Source organism: the organism of the source record quoted next, unplaced genomic scaffold (assembly GCF_019419815.1).
Source record: "Pyrus x bretschneideri cultivar Hongxiangsu unplaced genomic scaffold, Pyrus_bretschneideri_v1 Contig64, whole genome shotgun sequence".
NCBI classification, from domain to species: Eukaryota; Viridiplantae; Streptophyta; class Magnoliopsida; order Rosales; family Rosaceae; genus Pyrus; species Pyrus x bretschneideri.
Genome location: NW_025999803.1, coordinates 1,392,189 through 1,410,673, shown reverse-complemented (window position 1 = coordinate 1,410,673; position 18,485 = coordinate 1,392,189). Strand labels below are relative to the sequence as shown.

The 18,485-nt window shown below is 38.0% G+C and overlaps 2 protein-coding genes across 2 annotated transcripts; one reads left to right on the top strand and one right to left on the bottom strand.

Annotated features, from left to right (window-relative positions):
• The first annotated feature begins 286 nt into the window (after window positions 1-286).
• LOC103947761 lies at window positions 287-2,488 on the top strand. Its single transcript, XM_048573167.1, has 4 exons — window positions 287-382; window positions 525-630; window positions 1,756-1,904; window positions 2,253-2,488. Exons 2-4 carry the CDS (start codon window positions 525-527, stop codon window positions 2,328-2,330), a joined length of 333 nt encoding a protein of 110 aa, XP_048429124.1. The 5' UTR covers window positions 287-382; the 3' UTR covers window positions 2,331-2,488.
• A 5,500-nt stretch (window positions 2,489-7,988) lies between these two features.
• LOC103939094 (CDPK-related kinase 5-like) lies at window positions 7,989-16,659 on the bottom strand. The gene is made up of 11 exons (XM_048573195.1): window positions 15,800-16,659; window positions 12,606-12,736; window positions 12,337-12,378; window positions 12,145-12,253; window positions 10,921-10,999; window positions 10,537-10,833; window positions 10,341-10,453; window positions 9,772-9,879; window positions 9,601-9,663; window positions 9,341-9,508; window positions 7,989-8,529 (listed from the first exon to the last, which is right to left on the bottom strand). Exons 1-11 carry the CDS (start codon window positions 16,337-16,339, stop codon window positions 8,392-8,394), a joined length of 1,788 nt encoding a protein of 595 aa, XP_048429152.1. The 5' UTR covers window positions 16,340-16,659; the 3' UTR covers window positions 7,989-8,391.
• Between the last annotated feature and the right edge of the window lie 1,826 nt (window positions 16,660-18,485).

Below are 18,485 nucleotides of genomic sequence, written 5' to 3'. Positions count from 1 at the left end.
CTGAAAAAACCTAATATGAAAGTTCAAAAACTAAAACTAAATTAAGAGTAAAGTTTGGATACCATCTATATAAGCCCATTTACAATGACGCTCGTAAATTAGTAATTTAACTTAATGCTGGTGAATTGAACAATATGATTAGTGGAGGTTGAAATGCTTTGTAAGTCTTCACAACCTCCAAAACGATGGATATGGTCACCTGCTCGTCTCCTTTTAACAAATAATAATAATAATAATTCCCTTAGTAATTTAACTATTTTTTCGTGGAGGCCCATTAACCCCCACCCCTCCCCCAAGTCGTGTTATTGTAATTCCGTTAGCTGTCGTCTCCCAGCTCGTTCTCAGTCTCAACTTTCTTTGGCTCCCCTCCGTCAGGTATCAGGTACTTCGCTCAAAATCTTCTGGGTTTCGCGTTTCCATTGCTCTGTTTGCAAAGTTTTAGGTTTGACAACCTTGATTTACTTACAAATTTACACACAAATACGAATGCACTCATTGATTTCAACATTACTATTCGACAGAAGATGGCATGGAGACAAATGTTATTCCACACCAGTACAAGTTCAATATTGGTACCATTTTCGACGGCCGGGTTCGCCAGGTTCTCCACTAAATCAAACCCTTACCTAGGTAACCCTAAGATTTTGGCTTTCAGGGATTGGTGCCCATGGTTGAATTTTCCATTTTTCTTTGGTATCCAGGAAAGTTTTGGATTTTTTTTTTCTGGGTTATTCGAATTCGCTGATTTGCATTTCTTCAAGTATAATAGATCCAATTTTTTTTTCCTAGTCGGGTCTCGTTTGGTATAGGGGATTGGATTAGAAGGGAGAAGTCTGCTTTGTGTTCATGGACGGAGCCAGGAACATTTTTTGGTGGTGGCAACTTCGAATGATGAAATTAAATTAACAATTTGATACAATGCTATCAACTTATCGTCCAACAACATGATTTTTGGTAACTGGTGTTTATAAAGGTAAAATTGTACACCATTGGCTAATGGGAAAAGTTACATGGCTAAGAAGGGAGAGAGGGTAGGAAAAGTATAGAACGTGGGAGGGATTATATAGGAAATTATATTTCTAGTTTGATCATTTTTCATGGCAAAAGAAGTTGAGTTGTATCCAACATATGCTATCTCCATCCTTGCATGTATAATGCTCTTTTAATCATCACCTCGACCTTTAATATACCTTGAACGTTAGGAGTTATCCAAGCCATCCCAAATCTAGGCATGAGACGAATTTTGGAAGTTGAAAACAGTGAAGTGGAAAGAAACGGGAAATTAATTTAGGGCTTCTGTAATGCTGTATATTCAGGTTTTGATAGATAGAAATGAAAACTTTCTTGGGCAGTGAAGAAGGAATGGTTAATGAGGTTGGTCTTGCTTGTGTTGCCTCGTTTGTTTGATTTTTGAGAAAGTTGGGGGATCTAAACAATGGCAAGTCAAATATTGGGTTTTGTTGTTCAATGCTTCTTGTATGTAACTATCTGTTTTTGGTGAGGAACTTTTTTCCACTACTTGAAATCAAACTCAGGTTCTGTTCCGTGCCTTTTCTTTGCAATTATTGGTATTGTATTTGTTTATTTGCTTTGCTCTTCTCTGGTGCTAAAAGATTTAGAATATTGAAGGAATGAAAAGTGAATATTTTGTGTGCATAGCTTAGCCCTGTTTTGGGCTAAATTGGGTGGTCTACGTTTTCTTGTTTCAGAATATCAAACATTTGTAATGAAATTGCGTGGCTATTTTTCTTGCAGTGAAAGTTGGGATACCAGAGTTTTTGAATGGGATTGGCAATGGCGTGGAGTCACATGTCGCCAAGCTTGAATCTGAGATTGGTGACTTCCAAAAGCTGCTTGTCACTCGTACTCTCAGGCTGAAGAAATTTGGCGTTCCTTGCAAGCACGTAAGCAATCTCGTGTCTATGACTTATTATACAGATAGAGACACATTGGCTAGACTTTAACACATCAGAGTTTCTGTTGTTTAATTCTTGCTTGGTATCTGCCTGAGTAATCCTTTAAGCGTTGTTGATGAATGGGTGTGGAATGAGTACTCTGCGTCCTTTTTTTAAAAGAGAGAGAAAACGATTATGAGGAATGTGTAAATTTGGCAGTTCATTTCATTAACTCACGTTTCAACAACAACAACAACAACAACATATCCTTATCCCACTAAGTGGGGTCGGCTATATGAATCCTAGAACGCTATTGCACTCGGCTTAAAGAAATTGATAGCTGTTTCTGTTTTGCAGAGGAAGCTGATCTTGAAATACACTCACAAGTATCAGCTAGGACTCTGGAGGCCTCGAGCACAGCCCGTCAAAGCCTAGCTAGTTTAGGAGTGGCATGTCCTTTACACAGATTTTTGTCTGCTGCAAATTGTGGCTGTCGCATACTTAATGTATTTGAGCGTTGAAAGAAGAGTTTTGCTTGATTTATGTTCAAGTCGTTCGTATCCTTTATTTAAATTTCGTAATAATGTTCATTATGTTTAGTCCATAACGTAGCTAGCCAGTTGAATATAACAAAATAATTTGTACCACATTTAGTTACAACATTGGCTGTCACATCTCTCACATGCGTGGAAGTCACATGCCGCAGAAACTCGTCTTTGACATGCTAGTGAACTAGGCGAGCCATGGGGAAAACCAACGGCATTGGACTCCATACCGTGGGTCCACAAGCAAGCCTAGGATAAACCTATGCATTGGTTCATCCAATGCCCACCCCTCGCTAATATCCAATTCGATTTCAAAGACAACCGGGGGAAGAAATCCGTTACGGGGGTTAATTTCGACACAGACAAGCATGTCGAAAAAAAAAAAACCCACTTGTGAATTCACAACCCGGCGGCGCCTCCTTCCAACCGCCGCCGCCAGCATGAGGCTGGGGGAAGAAGTTTTGGGGTGCATTAAAATCTCCATGCTTGAGCTAAAACCGTATCACTTTCATATTATATTTTACCCTAAAATTTTAATACTTTCTTATGTTTTGATTGTAGGACATGCAGAATATGCTTTGATTAAAAAATAAGGATTAATCTTAGTTTACTCCTTTCAAGTTTTGTAGTTTTCAACATTTGGCACATAAAGTTTTTTTCATCCCAAAGTCATACCTAAAGTGTTAATTTTAGGACAGTCTCGTACATCTGTTAGTCTGGCTGTTAAGTCTTCCGTTAACTGATGACATAGCATTGACGTCCACGTAGACAATGATTAGACACCATATGTCAATATGGGTTCCACATGGATATTAAAAAAATAAACATAAAAAATAATTAAAATTTGAAAAAAAAAAAAAAAAAAAAAAAAAAGAAGGCATCTTCTTCCTCAACACCCCCTGGACCCTCCCTCGCTTCTCTCATCTACACATCTCCATCCAGCTAACCTCTGCACATCCATCCTTCCTTCACCCCACCCCTCCCAACTCGACTCTGCTTCCAACCTGAGCGCGAACCCGGCCAGCATTACCCTGGCTCTGATCGTCGTCGACTGCATCATCTTTAGCATCAATATCGAGGGGCTGGTCTGCTGGGGCGGAATTGTCACGCCATCATTTTGGGTGGGCAAGGTGGATGTGCAGAGGAGAGAACGAAAGGAGGGTCATGGCTCCTTTTACACACACCATGGCTCGAAATCTAAGGAAACCCCAACCCCAACTCAATCTTTATTGGAATCAGAAGAATTGGGGGAACGGATCTGAGAGAAAAATTGGGGCAATTTTGTATCTCTGTCTGCGAATTTCTCGAATTTTTAGGGTTTGGTTTTGAATGTGATCTTTGTGTGTGCATTTTGGCTTCTGAGTTGAGGCCTCTCTCTGTCCTCTCTCCTCTTCCCATCTTTGATATTTGGCAATCATTGGCGTTACGAGATGGTCTGCGAGTGTTGTTGTAACGGGTTTGGGATACTTGATCCTCTACGGTCGGGGTCAACGACGATTGAAACCAGGGTAATGCCGGCTGGGTTCGCGCTCAGTTAAATGAAGGCAGAAGCGCAAGATGGGAAATTGATGTTCTGGATTTGTTTGGACCAAAAGTAATTGAAGATGACGTTTTTTTCTTTTTTTTTGAGAAAAGTTTCTTCTAAAAAGTTGAAGGGGATGTTGTAAGCTTCCATCGCCATCTTAAACGCTTGATTTGGTGTAGATTTGACTAGGAAGCAGGTTGTCTTTCTGGCTGATTAGTTTACCAAATTAGAATAGGAATGTATCTTTAAATTATATTATTTTATTTAGTTTTTCAAATTTATTGAGAGACTTATGTTAAATAGAAGTAGCATTAGCCTGCACATTTTGTATGTATGAACACATTTTTTAAGAAAATGGAAAGGAGAGATAGAGAGAGAGAGAGAGAGAGAGAGAGAGAGAGAATGTGGGGGAGTGGGAGGTTTTTGTTTTTGGATTTTTTTTTTAATATTGGAGGTATTTTAACATCACATGTAGGTGAGGTTTCAATAAAAAACAGTAAAATTTGAACCTGTGAAATTACATTATTGCTCATCATTTTTTTGTGTGATAGAAGACTAAGTAGTATTTTCACCCTATTTTGGTTGACAAAGAAGGTAGGTTTCATTAATTAATAGGAATTCATATGTTTAAGTCTATTTATATGTTGAGTTTGGAGTCTTTGAGGGGGGGCTGAATGTTTTTGGCTTAAGAGCTTTTGGCGATAACATGACACGTAAACGATACAAAAAAAAAAGGGGTTTTGGGTCAACACGATAACTAATCGGGTCGTCATCGGGTCACACAATAAGAACCCGATAATAACGGGTCCTTAATAGGTTTACACAAATGTGACACGTGGGTAACATGTGTTGACACGTTAAGAAAAAAGTTATTTTGATGATTTTAATTTTTTAAACTACTAAAAAAACTTACTATAAAATACAATAGGCATAGTGTATATGTATATATTGTATATTAAATATGTATTATTGTATTATTATTCTATGACAATTTAAAATTTTTGAGTTTTACTTATTTATTTATTTTTATAGGTAAAGAGTGAGATTAAAAAACTATAGAACACATTAAAAATAAAAGTATCAAGTAATTTAAAAATACCAAACACATTAAAAATTATAGTAATTAATTTATAAGTGCGAAAAATGTGAAAAAAAATATGCAAAGGTTCGTGATCGCATCCCCTACGCTATAAGTATGGGTACATCGTCGTTTGAATTTTTAAACTCATACAAACCCTCATAAATAGTATTTTTAAGGGAGTTTCAAAATAAATAAATTTATAATCATTAATGTACAAGTCTGAAAAATGTGAAAACATATATAATTTGCATGGTTTCTCATCTTTAAAACGCAACTCCCTTCATTTTGCATATCCTTGAACATTTGATATTTTATAGTAATGTACTAATGTTTTTTCATTAGGCTTTTATTTTGGTGCATGTAATACTTGAAAGACAAATGTTTTTTTTTTTGAAGTAATATTTATGTGACAATGTGGTATGCATATACTAATTTAGTTTTATATTTTTTATTTATTTAGTCAAATTATGTTTTTCATTTTCATTATTTATTGATTTAAAATATATTTTCTTTAACAGATAATGTGACATCCCACATCGCCCAGGGGAGTGATCCTTAAATGTATATTCTCATTCCTACCTAGCACGAGGCCTTTTGGGAGCTCACTGGCTTCGGGTTCCGTAGGAACTCCGAAGTTAAGCGAGAAGGAGGCTTGAGCACTCCCAAGATGGGTGACCCGCTGGGAAGTTGCTCGTGAGTTCCCAAAAACAAAACCGTGAGGGAATGGTAAGCCCAAAGCGGACAATATCGTGCTACAGTGGTGGAGTAGGCCCGGGAAGTGGTCCCCTCCCCCCCCGGGGCGGGATGTGACAATTTGGTATCAGAGCCTAACCCTGGTCGCGTGTGTGCCGACGAGGACGTCAGGCCCCTAAGGGGGTGGATTGTGACATTCCACATCGCCCAGGGGAGTGATCCTTAAATGTATATTCCCATTCCTACCTAGCACGAGGCCTTTTGGGAGCTCACTGGCTTCGGGTTCCGTAGGAACTCCGAAGTTAAGCGAGAAGGGGGCTAGAGCAATCCCATGATGGGTGACCCACTGGGAAGTTACTCGTGAGTTCCCAAAAACAAAACTGTGAGGGAATGGTAAGTCCAAAGCAGACAATATCGTGCTACGATGGTGGAGCGGGCCTAGGGGAAGTGACCCGTCCCGGGCGGGGATGTGACAGAGAACGTCACTTCCCGGGCCGAGATGTGACAGATAACTGGTCGGGTCATATTACCTAATAAATATTAACAGGTTGATTTTGGGTCGGATCGTATTATCCGTTTATTTTAATGTGTGTTACACGACACAACGCGTTAAGATATCGGGTATGACACGAATGCCAAATCTAATAAGTGTGTTTTCTTAACTGTTCTTCTTAAGAATTTTTTGATATTCAATAATGATTATGCATAATTTATTCTCTTATGCTATGGCAAGGCTACAAGCCTTAGCATGAATGTGTAGTTTCTTTTTTATTTACTTGTGATGTTTTTTTTCTTTTTCTTTTTTTTATTTTATTTATTTATTTATTTATGTGAACAAACAATATTATCTACACTAAGGGGAGGGGTGGGCTTAGCATCACAATTAGCTAGCAATAATGTGGTTCAAATTCGCCTTTGGCAAGAATCGAATCTAAAACCTCTCACTTACAAGTGAAGAGGAATACCACTAGACCGTAATACTAAGTGGTTGTTTACTTATGATGTTATGTATGCTTGCTTTGAATTTCCAACCACTTATTTAAAACTATCTATATATGTCAATGCTTAATCACCATTAGGAGGTTTAGACAATTAATCGGACACAAGTTATGTTTGAATGTCACCCTGAAGTTGGTTAATGCTTCTTATGGCTGGAAGTTGTAAGTTCACTTAAGGAGAATATCACACTCTTAAGTATTCCATGGTTTTCCAAAGTGATTTCACAAAACTTAATGAGTTTTGCATGTTTATACTTGATCTGAATGTCATAGAGATTGCATGTTAGATATATATTCTAGTTTGAATATCACAAGTTGAATATCATAAGGAAAATCTAACCTTCAAAACTTTTATGTGTTAACTCATAAGTAATTGACAGGACTACGTAAGAGTGTTAACGGTGATGGATAAACCCTAGTGCTTCATACACTTGATTTTAGGGTAGTGCTTATTAGAGGCAAGTATCTTGAAAAACTGCCCCTAATAGAAAGTAGCAGCGAAAAATCGCATCCCCCCCCCCCTCCCCAAAAAAAAACAACAAAACCCTCCAGCCGAATCACGCAATTAAGCCCAAGGCGAGCCCGAGGAAGAAGTCAAGCAAAAGTTCACGACCTAAGCACCTGAGTGGATGTGATGCAAGGTTGACAATTAAGTGGATAAGAAAAGAAAATCAAAATCAATCAACAAATACTTCTTCATGTTATTGCATACGGACATAGATATTCTCTGGATCTGAGCCTAGGGATCAATAGATCTTGCCCATTGAAATTTGATCCAACGGCTACAAACAGGGGGCCTCCCTAAAAGTTATAATAATTGTAACCGTTGGATCAAATTTCAATGGACCGGATCTATTGATCCTTAGGCTCAAATTCAGAGAGGATCTGTGTCCATTGCATACAAGCAACTCTCTTTTCCTTTCTTTTCAGTTTTTAATGGATCATGCTAAACAACTCTTTTTAAATACAAAGAGAAAAATGATTTCTGCACTCCTTCTGTACACTCTGTTTATTTTCTGTCTGTTGATTCTCCTTTAATTTACTTGATAAAAAGCCAAAAATAAATAGAGGACGAGAGAGAGAAACAAGTGTCGAAATCACTTCCCGAATCAATAAGACGGTGAGCATATGCTGCCCTTCGGGTTAGCCCAAGTGGTGAGATGTTGGAAAATGATTAACTGCTCGTTGCATGAAAAAGATGTGATAAAAACATACGAGTGCAGGTATTTTCAGAAATTGCAAAACACCGAATGGTAAATCTTGATTTTCAATTGATGCCATTGCGGAGCTTTACAACACTAAGGCAAATCAAGCATGTTTCAAAGTAACTAGACAGATACAACGCATCTAAGGAGTTGAAGAATATTGTAACCGCCCATTTCGGCAAAACTACTACAGCTTTACACTTGAATAGCTACACAGCACTCCAAACTGGTCACCACGATTTCGCACCTGCATTGTCCGGGATGTTTCAACCCCTCTTCACGAATTGGCCGGATGGGTCACTCAACGTGTGTGCCAAACGGATTGTAAATGGCCATCTTTCCGAACATCCAAATCTTGAAAATCAATCATCGGGTGCACCACGTCTATTCCACATATAGCACATATCATTTGGCTAAAACACGAGCATAAATAATGCTTTATATCTTCATTATGCTTTTACAAACGTCCGGCTGGACACACCATGCAACAATTTCACAAACCCGAGGAAGCTTAGCTTCCCATCTGTGTGCCTAATCCAGTCATGGAGAACCACATGAAGTGGAATGGAAGGACCAAGCCCAAGTTCCTGAATCACAATTTGGAGAGAGTATGAACAACAGTAGTCTCAGTCCGGTACATTACAGATAGTACAGATCCTTGCAAATCTTTCGTTTCTAGAGGTCGTAAATTAAAAACCAAATCAATATCAAAATCCATGCATAAAGGGCGGATGCTATGAGAATACAGATGCATAGGATGTGCTAATATCTTAGAAATTAAAAAATCTAGGAATAAATATGCTATGGGAGTATGACCATTCAATTTCAGCTCAACTTTAGTTTGGTCCCTTTTCCATTGTTTCAGTTCGATCTTTCAAATTTTTTTAAGTGAAGTAATGTGATCTTTTGTGCACCATAATCATGCTTTTGTTATCAAAAGCGGTTCATGGTGTGATCTTTCATGCACCATAATCATGTTTTTGTTATCAAAAGTTATTGCCGTCCATGGTTTACTGACATAATGCATTGACTGCTGATATGATAACAAAAGTCAGTCATAGAACAGATGCAGTTGAGCTGACCACATTGCTTCAATTCAAAATAATAGGCCTTGCCCAAAACAAATGTAAAAAACAAGACCAAGGTGTAATTTGAATCAAAATTTAAGCACCAAAAGTACATTTTAGCCAGAACTCTACTTCTCCCTCCCTACAGTATTCTTTTAACCAAAAGTATGTTACTTATGAAATGTAACTAGTAAAACAGAAAGTTTAAGAAATGTCAGCAAGTCCAGTTCGTAAGTAAAATACTATATACTAAGAAATCGACCTTATGATTACTAAGCTTCAAGTTAATATATACAAGTCTGCAAAATGTGGCATTAAAATTTCAACTTACCGAAGCAAGTTCTTCAATGACAATCGCCCTGTTGCCATCCTTCTCGAATAGTTCATATGCACATCGAGCATGTTGTTCCCAACGATCAAGTGCCTCAAGCTGATGGACACTTAGTGCAGCTGCACAGAACTCATCAAAATCCATTCTTCTGTATTGAAGTGCATTTAACTGTCATGGGAGAAGTACTAACCAGTAAGTACTTTTATAACCTATTGAGCCTAATACCATAGAAATATTCACGAAAGTAACCAAGTTATTACCGATGAAATGAGATCAGGAATGCGGGACTCCTTCATTGCGTCTGTAGCATTTTTCATCAGGACCTGTCCAGGAAAATAACAAAAAAAAAAAAAAAACACTAAATATTAACTTATCTCTCTGTGTGTGTCTCTGAGAGAGAGAGAGAGAGAGAGAGAGAGAGAGAGAGCAACCATTCTAATATTGTCAAGAGTTATAGTGCCATTTTTGTTTGGCTCCAATAGAGCAAACTGTTCCTTAAGATAAAACAGTTCATCCACGGTCAATGTCTTAGACAAGGCCTGTCACATCAATTTACAGAAATGAAACGTTAAAAGACTGATTAAATATATCCCAAAATATAACGTTTAAAAAAATATATAAAACACACAAACATAAATAATTCAAAACACAACTATGCAAACGTATAGAAGAATAATTTGGACGAAACAATCATCAAGCATTAACTGATAACATCTCAGAAGCCCCTCTTATTTCCTGTAATTATACACATGACCATGTAGAGAAAATATGAGAACAGATAATCAATGGTTTTATTGAGTCATCATTATTTAAAATGGAATACTAATAATTACTTTTCAATTATATATTTTTTAGGAGGTACAAACCAAAATCTCATTCATCAAGAAAACTAAGCCCATCATTTGACTTGATATACAAAGTTCTTAAGACCAAGAATCTGATTCAGCATGCAAAATTCGAGAAAAAGTTCTCACTCTTGTCGGTGAAAACATATACACACCCTTAAAGCAGCCTTCCGAAGGGATGATGATCTCATATAAACCTTCATGAGTCTAAATACTAAAATATCAAGTGGCACTTTCACGTCATTATAATTCCGGATCCAAGGATGACCTGCAAAAAATATAAGAATTTAAGGCAATGACTCAGGAAAATGATAGCAGAAACTTAACACACTACAGACATAGAAAACTCACTTAGAGCCTGAGCTGCTGTCATTCGTTTCCGAGGGTCCTTGTTCAATAAGCGTTTGACAAAGTCCTTTGCTTCAAGAGATAAAGAGGGCCAAGGTGCTTCATCAAAACTGGGATCAGCTTTCAAGACCGCCCGAAAAATCCCAGACTCAGTCCGGGACCAAAATGGACGGCTACCACATAAGAGAATATATGCTATTACACCAATACTCCACACATCGGCCTCTGTACTATAAGATCTATGTAGAACTTCGGGTGCGACATAGTATGCACTTCCAACAATATCATTCAGCCTCTCGTCTGTAAGACAGAAAGAGTATTAAAACCTATCCAAAATCAAAAGACCCAGATCAATAATAAAACAAGCTAAAAAAAGAAAGGACAAACCTGGTCTGGCAAAATCTGACAAGCCAAAGTCAATGGCTTTCAACTGGGAATTCTCATCTTTGGTGGTATACAAAAAGTTCTGATAACAAAAAAGGAAAAATAGCATTAGGTTAACATAAAGAGAAATAGATTTAGAGAGCACAACCGACAATAACAAGTACATCAAGTATAAGATAATAAAAAACTTCCATGAACTTCTAGCTTTCATGATGATAAATACATATCAAGGTATCTGATGGAGAAATACGTGTGGAAATATAAGCCAATTAACTAGTTTTGAATTTTTAGGTGGAATCCCTACACTTCCCACATGAACGCCTTTTCAACTAGCACATAAGATAAAATATTGAACAAGGAAATGTGGTTCAGGAGTCAGGTTATTTCTTCAATTGTTCAAAAACACCTGCTGTAGAAACAGCCAGTGTGGACTACTATTTCAACTGTCACTAAAATATTTCCCTTTCAAGCCAAACAGAACATAATGCCACCTATACGATTAAACTAAAATTTATCGGATTTAGATAACCATTTTGTGTGTGAAGTTTTCATTTCACCTAGCCTGGAACAAAGTGCCAATTTCTTTCCCTTGTTAGAAATAACCACAAAATCTGGGAATCTGGGAACCTAAGGTGTGAACTGAGTAGTAATGACACCCAGCAATGATCTATTGATAGATCGTATGAAATTGGAGGCGCCTAATAGTACTAAATATACTGAAGTAAAAAGATTTTTGTCCAGAAGACAAATAGGTTTTTGTCCGCTACATGATGATGCTTAATCTTAGTCCAGGAGACATCAACCATGTATACATACCAATCATTTTAAACAGTCGGGTAATTCAGGGGCAAATTGGAAAACTACAGATCCAGTCAATTGAAACATAAGGGGTTTCTATTACAGTCTGTCTGCTGTATAAAAGTAACCATTAGTCATGTTGTTCAATTCCTTGTATACAGTATTGAGGGTTAACGAAGGTGCAGGGACACACTTAAATCTAAATTGAGTTTGTTTCCCTTCTAAACAGAATAGTGCATGCAAGTTTAATCAGCCTCATTCAGTACTAGAAATTTTGAGCAACCCCTTCATTTTGTCACTTGAAGTATCCCTCAAAGGGGTATCTTTGTCCACATTGCCCACACCTGGATCTTCAATAAAAATTTAAGCTTCAAACACACGTCTCATCTGCTAATTAGATAAGAAGAAAAGTAGAGAAATGTTTTTCACCTCTGGCTTAAGATCCCGGTGCACCACACCCTGGAGATGACAAAACGCGACAACATTCAGTATTTGCACCATGACAGTCTTCGCATCATCTTCTGAGTATTTCCCGCCCCTTCAGAAATAACAGATTATTAAGTTAGTAGCAAAAAATATCAGCATCTGAAAGTCCTTATGGAAGATATCTAATTTATATACCTTGAAAGTATTCTATCTAAAAGCTCTCCACCTTCACACAACCTGAAATGTTAAAAAAGATGAATACCATAAAGTCAGATATCTTTAAGAGAGGTAAGAAATCCTCCTGTAAATTACATAAGAAAAAAATAAAATAAAAACGAACAACCTGACCACACAACCATACCAAGCTTAGCAAAATTATAACTTTTTACTCGGTGAATCACTATCACACATGAAAAAGTAAAACGAGATGTAGACTTAAATAGGAATTCGATTTTTGAACTTACTCCATTACTATGTAGACATTATCACTGTCTTCAAATGCATCATAGAACTTAACTAGATTGCAATGTCCAGTCAAGGCTTGCAAGATCTTGACCTCCCTTCTCACATCCTCGATTGCAATAGCAGTTGTCATCTAACAACAAACAATACATTGTCGTTAGAAGAAATCATAACAAAAAGCAAAAAAAAAAAAAAGAAAAGAAAATGCATTAGAAGTAAAATCAACTACCAAAGCCACCACATGTAACACAACATCTCACAGCAATACATTATTGTGACCTTCTATACAATTCTTTAAGTGTTTCATATCTTATGCTCCCCTCCAAATTTACTCAGGGAACAGGAAAGTGAATTGTATACCAGTATAACATCACTACTCGTGATCTTGGACTTATTTTAAAGGCAACTCGAGTATTTACCTCATCCTATGTACATTGTTCAACATTTATAATACTCAATTTACTTTTGTTGATGCACAAAATCAGTGAGACCTTCGCTCGGTTGCTTTAGTCACCTAGTGATGATAATGTGTAAAGAGATAGAGATAGGGAAGCAAACACAAGATGTACATGGTTCACCCTATGTCCACGGAGTAGAGGAGTTCTCATTAATAGTGAAGGGTTTACACAAACACATAAGTTTAAGCATAAACATCATTGGTGGGTTCTAATGACCAGTTTAAGAACAATAATGACATTAAGGATTCTTTTATAGTTGAGGAGTCTCCAGCTTTGTCCGCGGTCGATGTGGGACTCTACGAGCTTTATTCTGACGTTGACATGTGTCGTGCTGTGATTAGCCTCCTGGTTGGAGGGGAACTCTTGTGCTTCGGCAAAGGTGCCTCAGCAAAACCCCTCAATGAATCCTTGAAGGTATGAAGTTGACCCGTGCTTGGTAGTTTCGGGATTGGTCAAGTATGGTACAAACAACTTTACATGAATAAATTCACACACTATTGTTTGCAAAGAAAATTCCCAGCATATGAGGCATACTTGATGTTTAATAAAGCTACAAAGTTGTCACCTTGTGTCCCTAAAAATTTACTTCTTCCCCCTCTTTCTTTTACAGGGGACTTTAGGGAAGAAAGCATAGTCCAGAACTAGAAGTCGTCATCTTTTATTCTTTGATGAGAGAGTGGGTAGATTGGGTCAACCTCCCTGGATTAGTGTTGAGTCCCTTCAACCTTTACCACTGGTTAATGTATTAAAAGTGTAAGGTGTGGGCGAGGCGTCCAAGGGATAGCCCGGCCTAGGCGTGAGGCGTGAGGCGAAGCCTCACGGTATGTTTTATATAATACAAATAATTGTATAAAAAATAATACTTTGTAAAATAAACATCCATTCTCAATTTTTCATTCAAATCCATAGTCGTTCAAAAGATAGTATCATCTAAATTCATCATTCAAAAGTAATATCATCCAAATTCATCATTCAAAAGGTAATACAAACAAATCAATCAATCATTCATCCAAATCCTCTTCATCTAAATCAAAATACAAACAAAGAAATCAATCATTCGTGCACCAACAATTTCCAGGTATTCTGGAACCTTACTATGCACCATACTCAATTTATGCATACAGTTAATGAGCCAACAATTTATTAATTTATGCACCAACAACATATTCTGGAACCTTACTATGACCAAATCAGACTCATACTCAATTAGAGATTCCAGTTGAGATATAAGCATCATAGCGCAGAAGTTTTCACCAGGAATCTTGTTGTATATCTGCTCATGTGGTCACATAAATTGCTATGGGGTAATTTCCAGGTATTTTCCTTCCAAGTTGGTGAAACCCTAATAAATTACCGTGTACTGTGTGATCTATATACATCCTCTAGTTAGCACCTTCACCAGTGTTTAAAAAAAAAAAAATCAAAAAACCCTTACCCAATCGGTGTCATTTTGGGTTTGGGAGGTTAAAAAAAAAAAAAAAAAAGGCAAACAAGGTGCCTGGACGCCTTGAGGCGCGCCCTCCGCCGCCTAAGTGTCTCCGGCGAAGCCTTCTGCCCACTCCCTCAAAACATGGGCGGGAACACTGAAGCCTAGCCTCAGAGGAAGCCTAGGCGTGCCCTGAGGCGAGTCTTTTAAAACATTGGGTTGGGCATAGATATTTGTAACTTTGTTCAAAAGAATATGCTGCCAATCATATAGCTTCAATTATTGGTGAACCACCTCATGCTACATGATCATCAAACAACAAACAATACAAGATTAAGTTCAATGTTTATTTCCTCTTGCAATAAGCGTCTTACAATCTGCTGAGGCTTCTGATGGTTAACCATGCAGAGGGTCAAGATTGTGAAATGTGACCCACCAAAAGGTTTCGGCAGTTTGGATGGCTATAAGCATGGTTAGTACTGGTCATTATTGACCGGCTGCTATATGATCTAGTTCAATTATATACCTGTGGGAAGGCCAAGACCACAATTTGGACCATGACTTTTGTCAAAGATTAGGTCCACTCACAACCATTGGACTGAATGCTTTGTTTATCATTCAGAATGAACGGTCACATCTTAGGTATCGACGAAGTGTTAAATGGCTGAGAAGCCATCACACAAAACAAACAAAAAAGTCTATTATTCCTATTCCCAGTACATTGAATTCAATCGGTCACCAAAGATCCACATTTTTGAAAGGAAAAACGTACTTCCATTCCAAAATGTGATTTGAACATAAAATATCCCAACTTGAGTGGGCAAAACCTGGTGTAAACTATTCAGGTGGATCAAGTAGGCCAAGAGATCAATACCTATTATTGACCAAAGTAAAGCAATAAACAAACAACTTGGTCACTTTACAACCCTTTCACTCAAACAACTTGTCTTAGCATATATTTCTTTCATTTAAATAATGAATAATATATCCTATCTAGAAAAACTCCACCACAGTCAATTGATATGAATACATGACGAGATCTTGCAAAGACCTTCCTTGTGTCACACTGTAAACCACCACTCCCTGGCTCACACCCACAACACAAAAAACAACAACAATAACAAAGATTCAACATTGGCCTAAAGTCTCAGGTTTTACTTTTACCTTGAAGAACGACTAAAATACAATAAATAAAAAAACCCAAATTTTATCAACCAAGATTAAGCAAATGAGAGCAAGAAAATCCAATCTTTACAAACAAAATATAGATTAACCAAAAATCATACATGCAAATAAGAGCATTAGGCCAAACCTTTGTTTTAGGGATGACTTTCACAGCGACCTGTTGACCCTTTAACTCCCCCTTTTTGTACCTAGCAGAGCAAGTATACCCAAAATGCCCTCGACCCAATTCGTCCCCAACCTCCAATCGACTCGTAACCTCCTTGGAGAACCCAAACCTCTTGTCCAGCTCAACCCCATCTTCCTCCTCTCCGTCCTCCGGTATCGCCACCGAAGCCGATGCCTTTTTGCCCAGCCGCCGTGCCAGCACGGCCTTGATGTGCTTCGCCGGCGACGGAGGCGGAAAGGGTCGCCGGAAAAACCGGCTGGGAGTGGAAGTTGCGCTCTTGCTCCGCGCCGGAGACGACTTCTTGAGGTAATGGGCGGGGCTGGGACTGTAGAAGGGGTAGAAGGGGGACTGGGACTGGGACTGCCGTGAAGCGACGTCGTCCTTGTGGTGAGGGGTGTGGGATGGGAGTGATTTGGGGGCTTGGGACGGATTGTTTGGGTCAATTGGGTCTCTGGGGGAATATGGGTTCTGCTTTGGAGGTTTCGAAGTGCAGGTTCCCATGGCGGTTTCTGTGATTTGAGGAGAGGAGTGAGAGAAAATGGGTGAAAGATTGAAGCTTTAAGGTTGAAAAGCTGATTTATTCAATGGTTATGGTTGTGGCATTGTGAAATGTGTGAGAGTGTAGCTCTAGCTCTAGATCAAGCTCTAGGTTTTTTTGTTTGTGAATGCTTGTAGGTGGTGTTGTTGCTCCACTTTTCTTGTGGTGTCTAGAGAGAGAAAGAGGAGAGAGAGAGCAGGGGATGGTGGAGCTGTTGGAGTTAATAATAAAAGGCAGGAAAAAGTGTAAATGTGCAGAGACAGAGAGACAGAAAGAGAGAGAGAGAGAGAGAGTGGGAATTTGTTGAGGACGAGGACGCTGGGGGTGACTGAGGGAGATGGAAGCGTGGGAGTGAGCTGTAGATTGTAGTCTTCTGTGATCTCAATAGCCACATGGCAAGCACATGACTCTTTGGATTTTATTTTATTTTTTGGTAATTTTGTTTGTGAAAGACGAGATTTTCACACAATTTTTTAATTTTTCACTGAATTATATTTTTTAATTTTTTATTTGTCATCGAATTAAATAAACAAAAAAAAAGCATACAAAATTAATTTTTTACACTATTATTGTTTCTTGCTATCAAATTAAATAAATATAAAAAAACAGACAAATTTAAGCAAGGATGTTTGAGAGATTAAAATCAGTGTGTATATATCATTTTTTCTCACGCAATTGGGAATTTTGGGGGTTGCGGGGAACTTGGGATTAGGTGTTTTGGCACTTTGGGTGATGGTGCGCAAGGACAATGAAAGTTGTAGAAGTGGTATAGTCGATGCCTAATTCCCATTGCCATGAGCTTTTTTCTCCGTTTCGTGACAACCCTTCTCATTGAATTAAATGAGCTTTAAATTTCGTCAAGTAGTTCAGTAACGGGCCTAGTCTTGGCTAGGGTCGATGGTTGTCCCTTTTCCTTTTCGTTTTCAATTTCTTCCATCTCTGTCAGCTTGTTTTTCTCCATGTTCTACTGCCCAATTTCTTCATTCTAGCCTAAGATCAGAAAGCCCCAATTGGCTTTCTCATCCCTCCATTCCACAACTGTCTTAATTTGCAACCACCTTTTTTTGCTGCGTTTGGCGACTTAGTTGGAAGGTGTGTAGAGCTCTAGCTCAGGTGTCCACACCACCACCTTCCTTGTGTTTGCCAATCTCAGCACTGTTGCTTTGTGGGAAGTATTTTCTCGTTGTCTTCCTTTGCTTTGTGGTTTAGATCTTTGTGGTGGTTGTTGGAGGATGATGAAGCTTTCTTTTTTTATTTTGGGGGCTCGTGCTGGGTTGGAGGTGCTACAGCGACGACTGGGGCAGTAGGTTGCTAGGTTTTTGCTTTGTGTTTTGCTATTTTGGTCTCCAATTCTTGTGTTGGGTGGGGCTCTTTTTTGTGCTTCTTGAGTGGTTCATTATTATGCTTTGTGCTTCACTTGTATTTGGACCTCTATTTGTGGAGATTAGTTGTGTTGGTAATGAAATTTACCATTGTTAAAAGAAATCCATTGCCATTGATAAAGCACCAAAAGGAAAAGTGAGAAGAGTACTTCCATTGTACTTTGCTTAGATATTGAAATGGTGTGAATAGTGTTGTCAACATTGCACTTAAAAACTTTTCAAGTTTGGATTTTAATTTATAGGTTTTGCTCAAATTCGTAGCTAAACGTCTATCTCTGTATGTTGATTGACTAACTAATGACTCGTTTACTAATTCATAATCAAATAAGAGGAATTGAACTAATGAGGAGTTGGAATGAGAGGAGTCAAAATTAGATTCATGTTGAAGTTGTTTATTAAAACCTTCTGGAATCGTCAAGTTGATATAGATTCCATATAAATTGTTTACTGAATCAAAATGAAAATCAAAATAATTACTAAAATGCCTTGAGTTGAAATAAATTATTTTATATACTAATTTTTTGGTTAAAATGGGCAACTGTTGGTGGTGTTGGGTTAATGCAAAGGTCAATCTTGAAATTTAGAAATAAGTGAGGGTATAATGAGGAGGAAAAGTCCATTCTGAGTCCCCCCCACCCCCCCCCCCCCCCCAACAACACAAAATTCAAATACTACCTAAATGTAGATAATCTAATTCCTTTAGATTTCGGGTTGAATTCCAAAATTT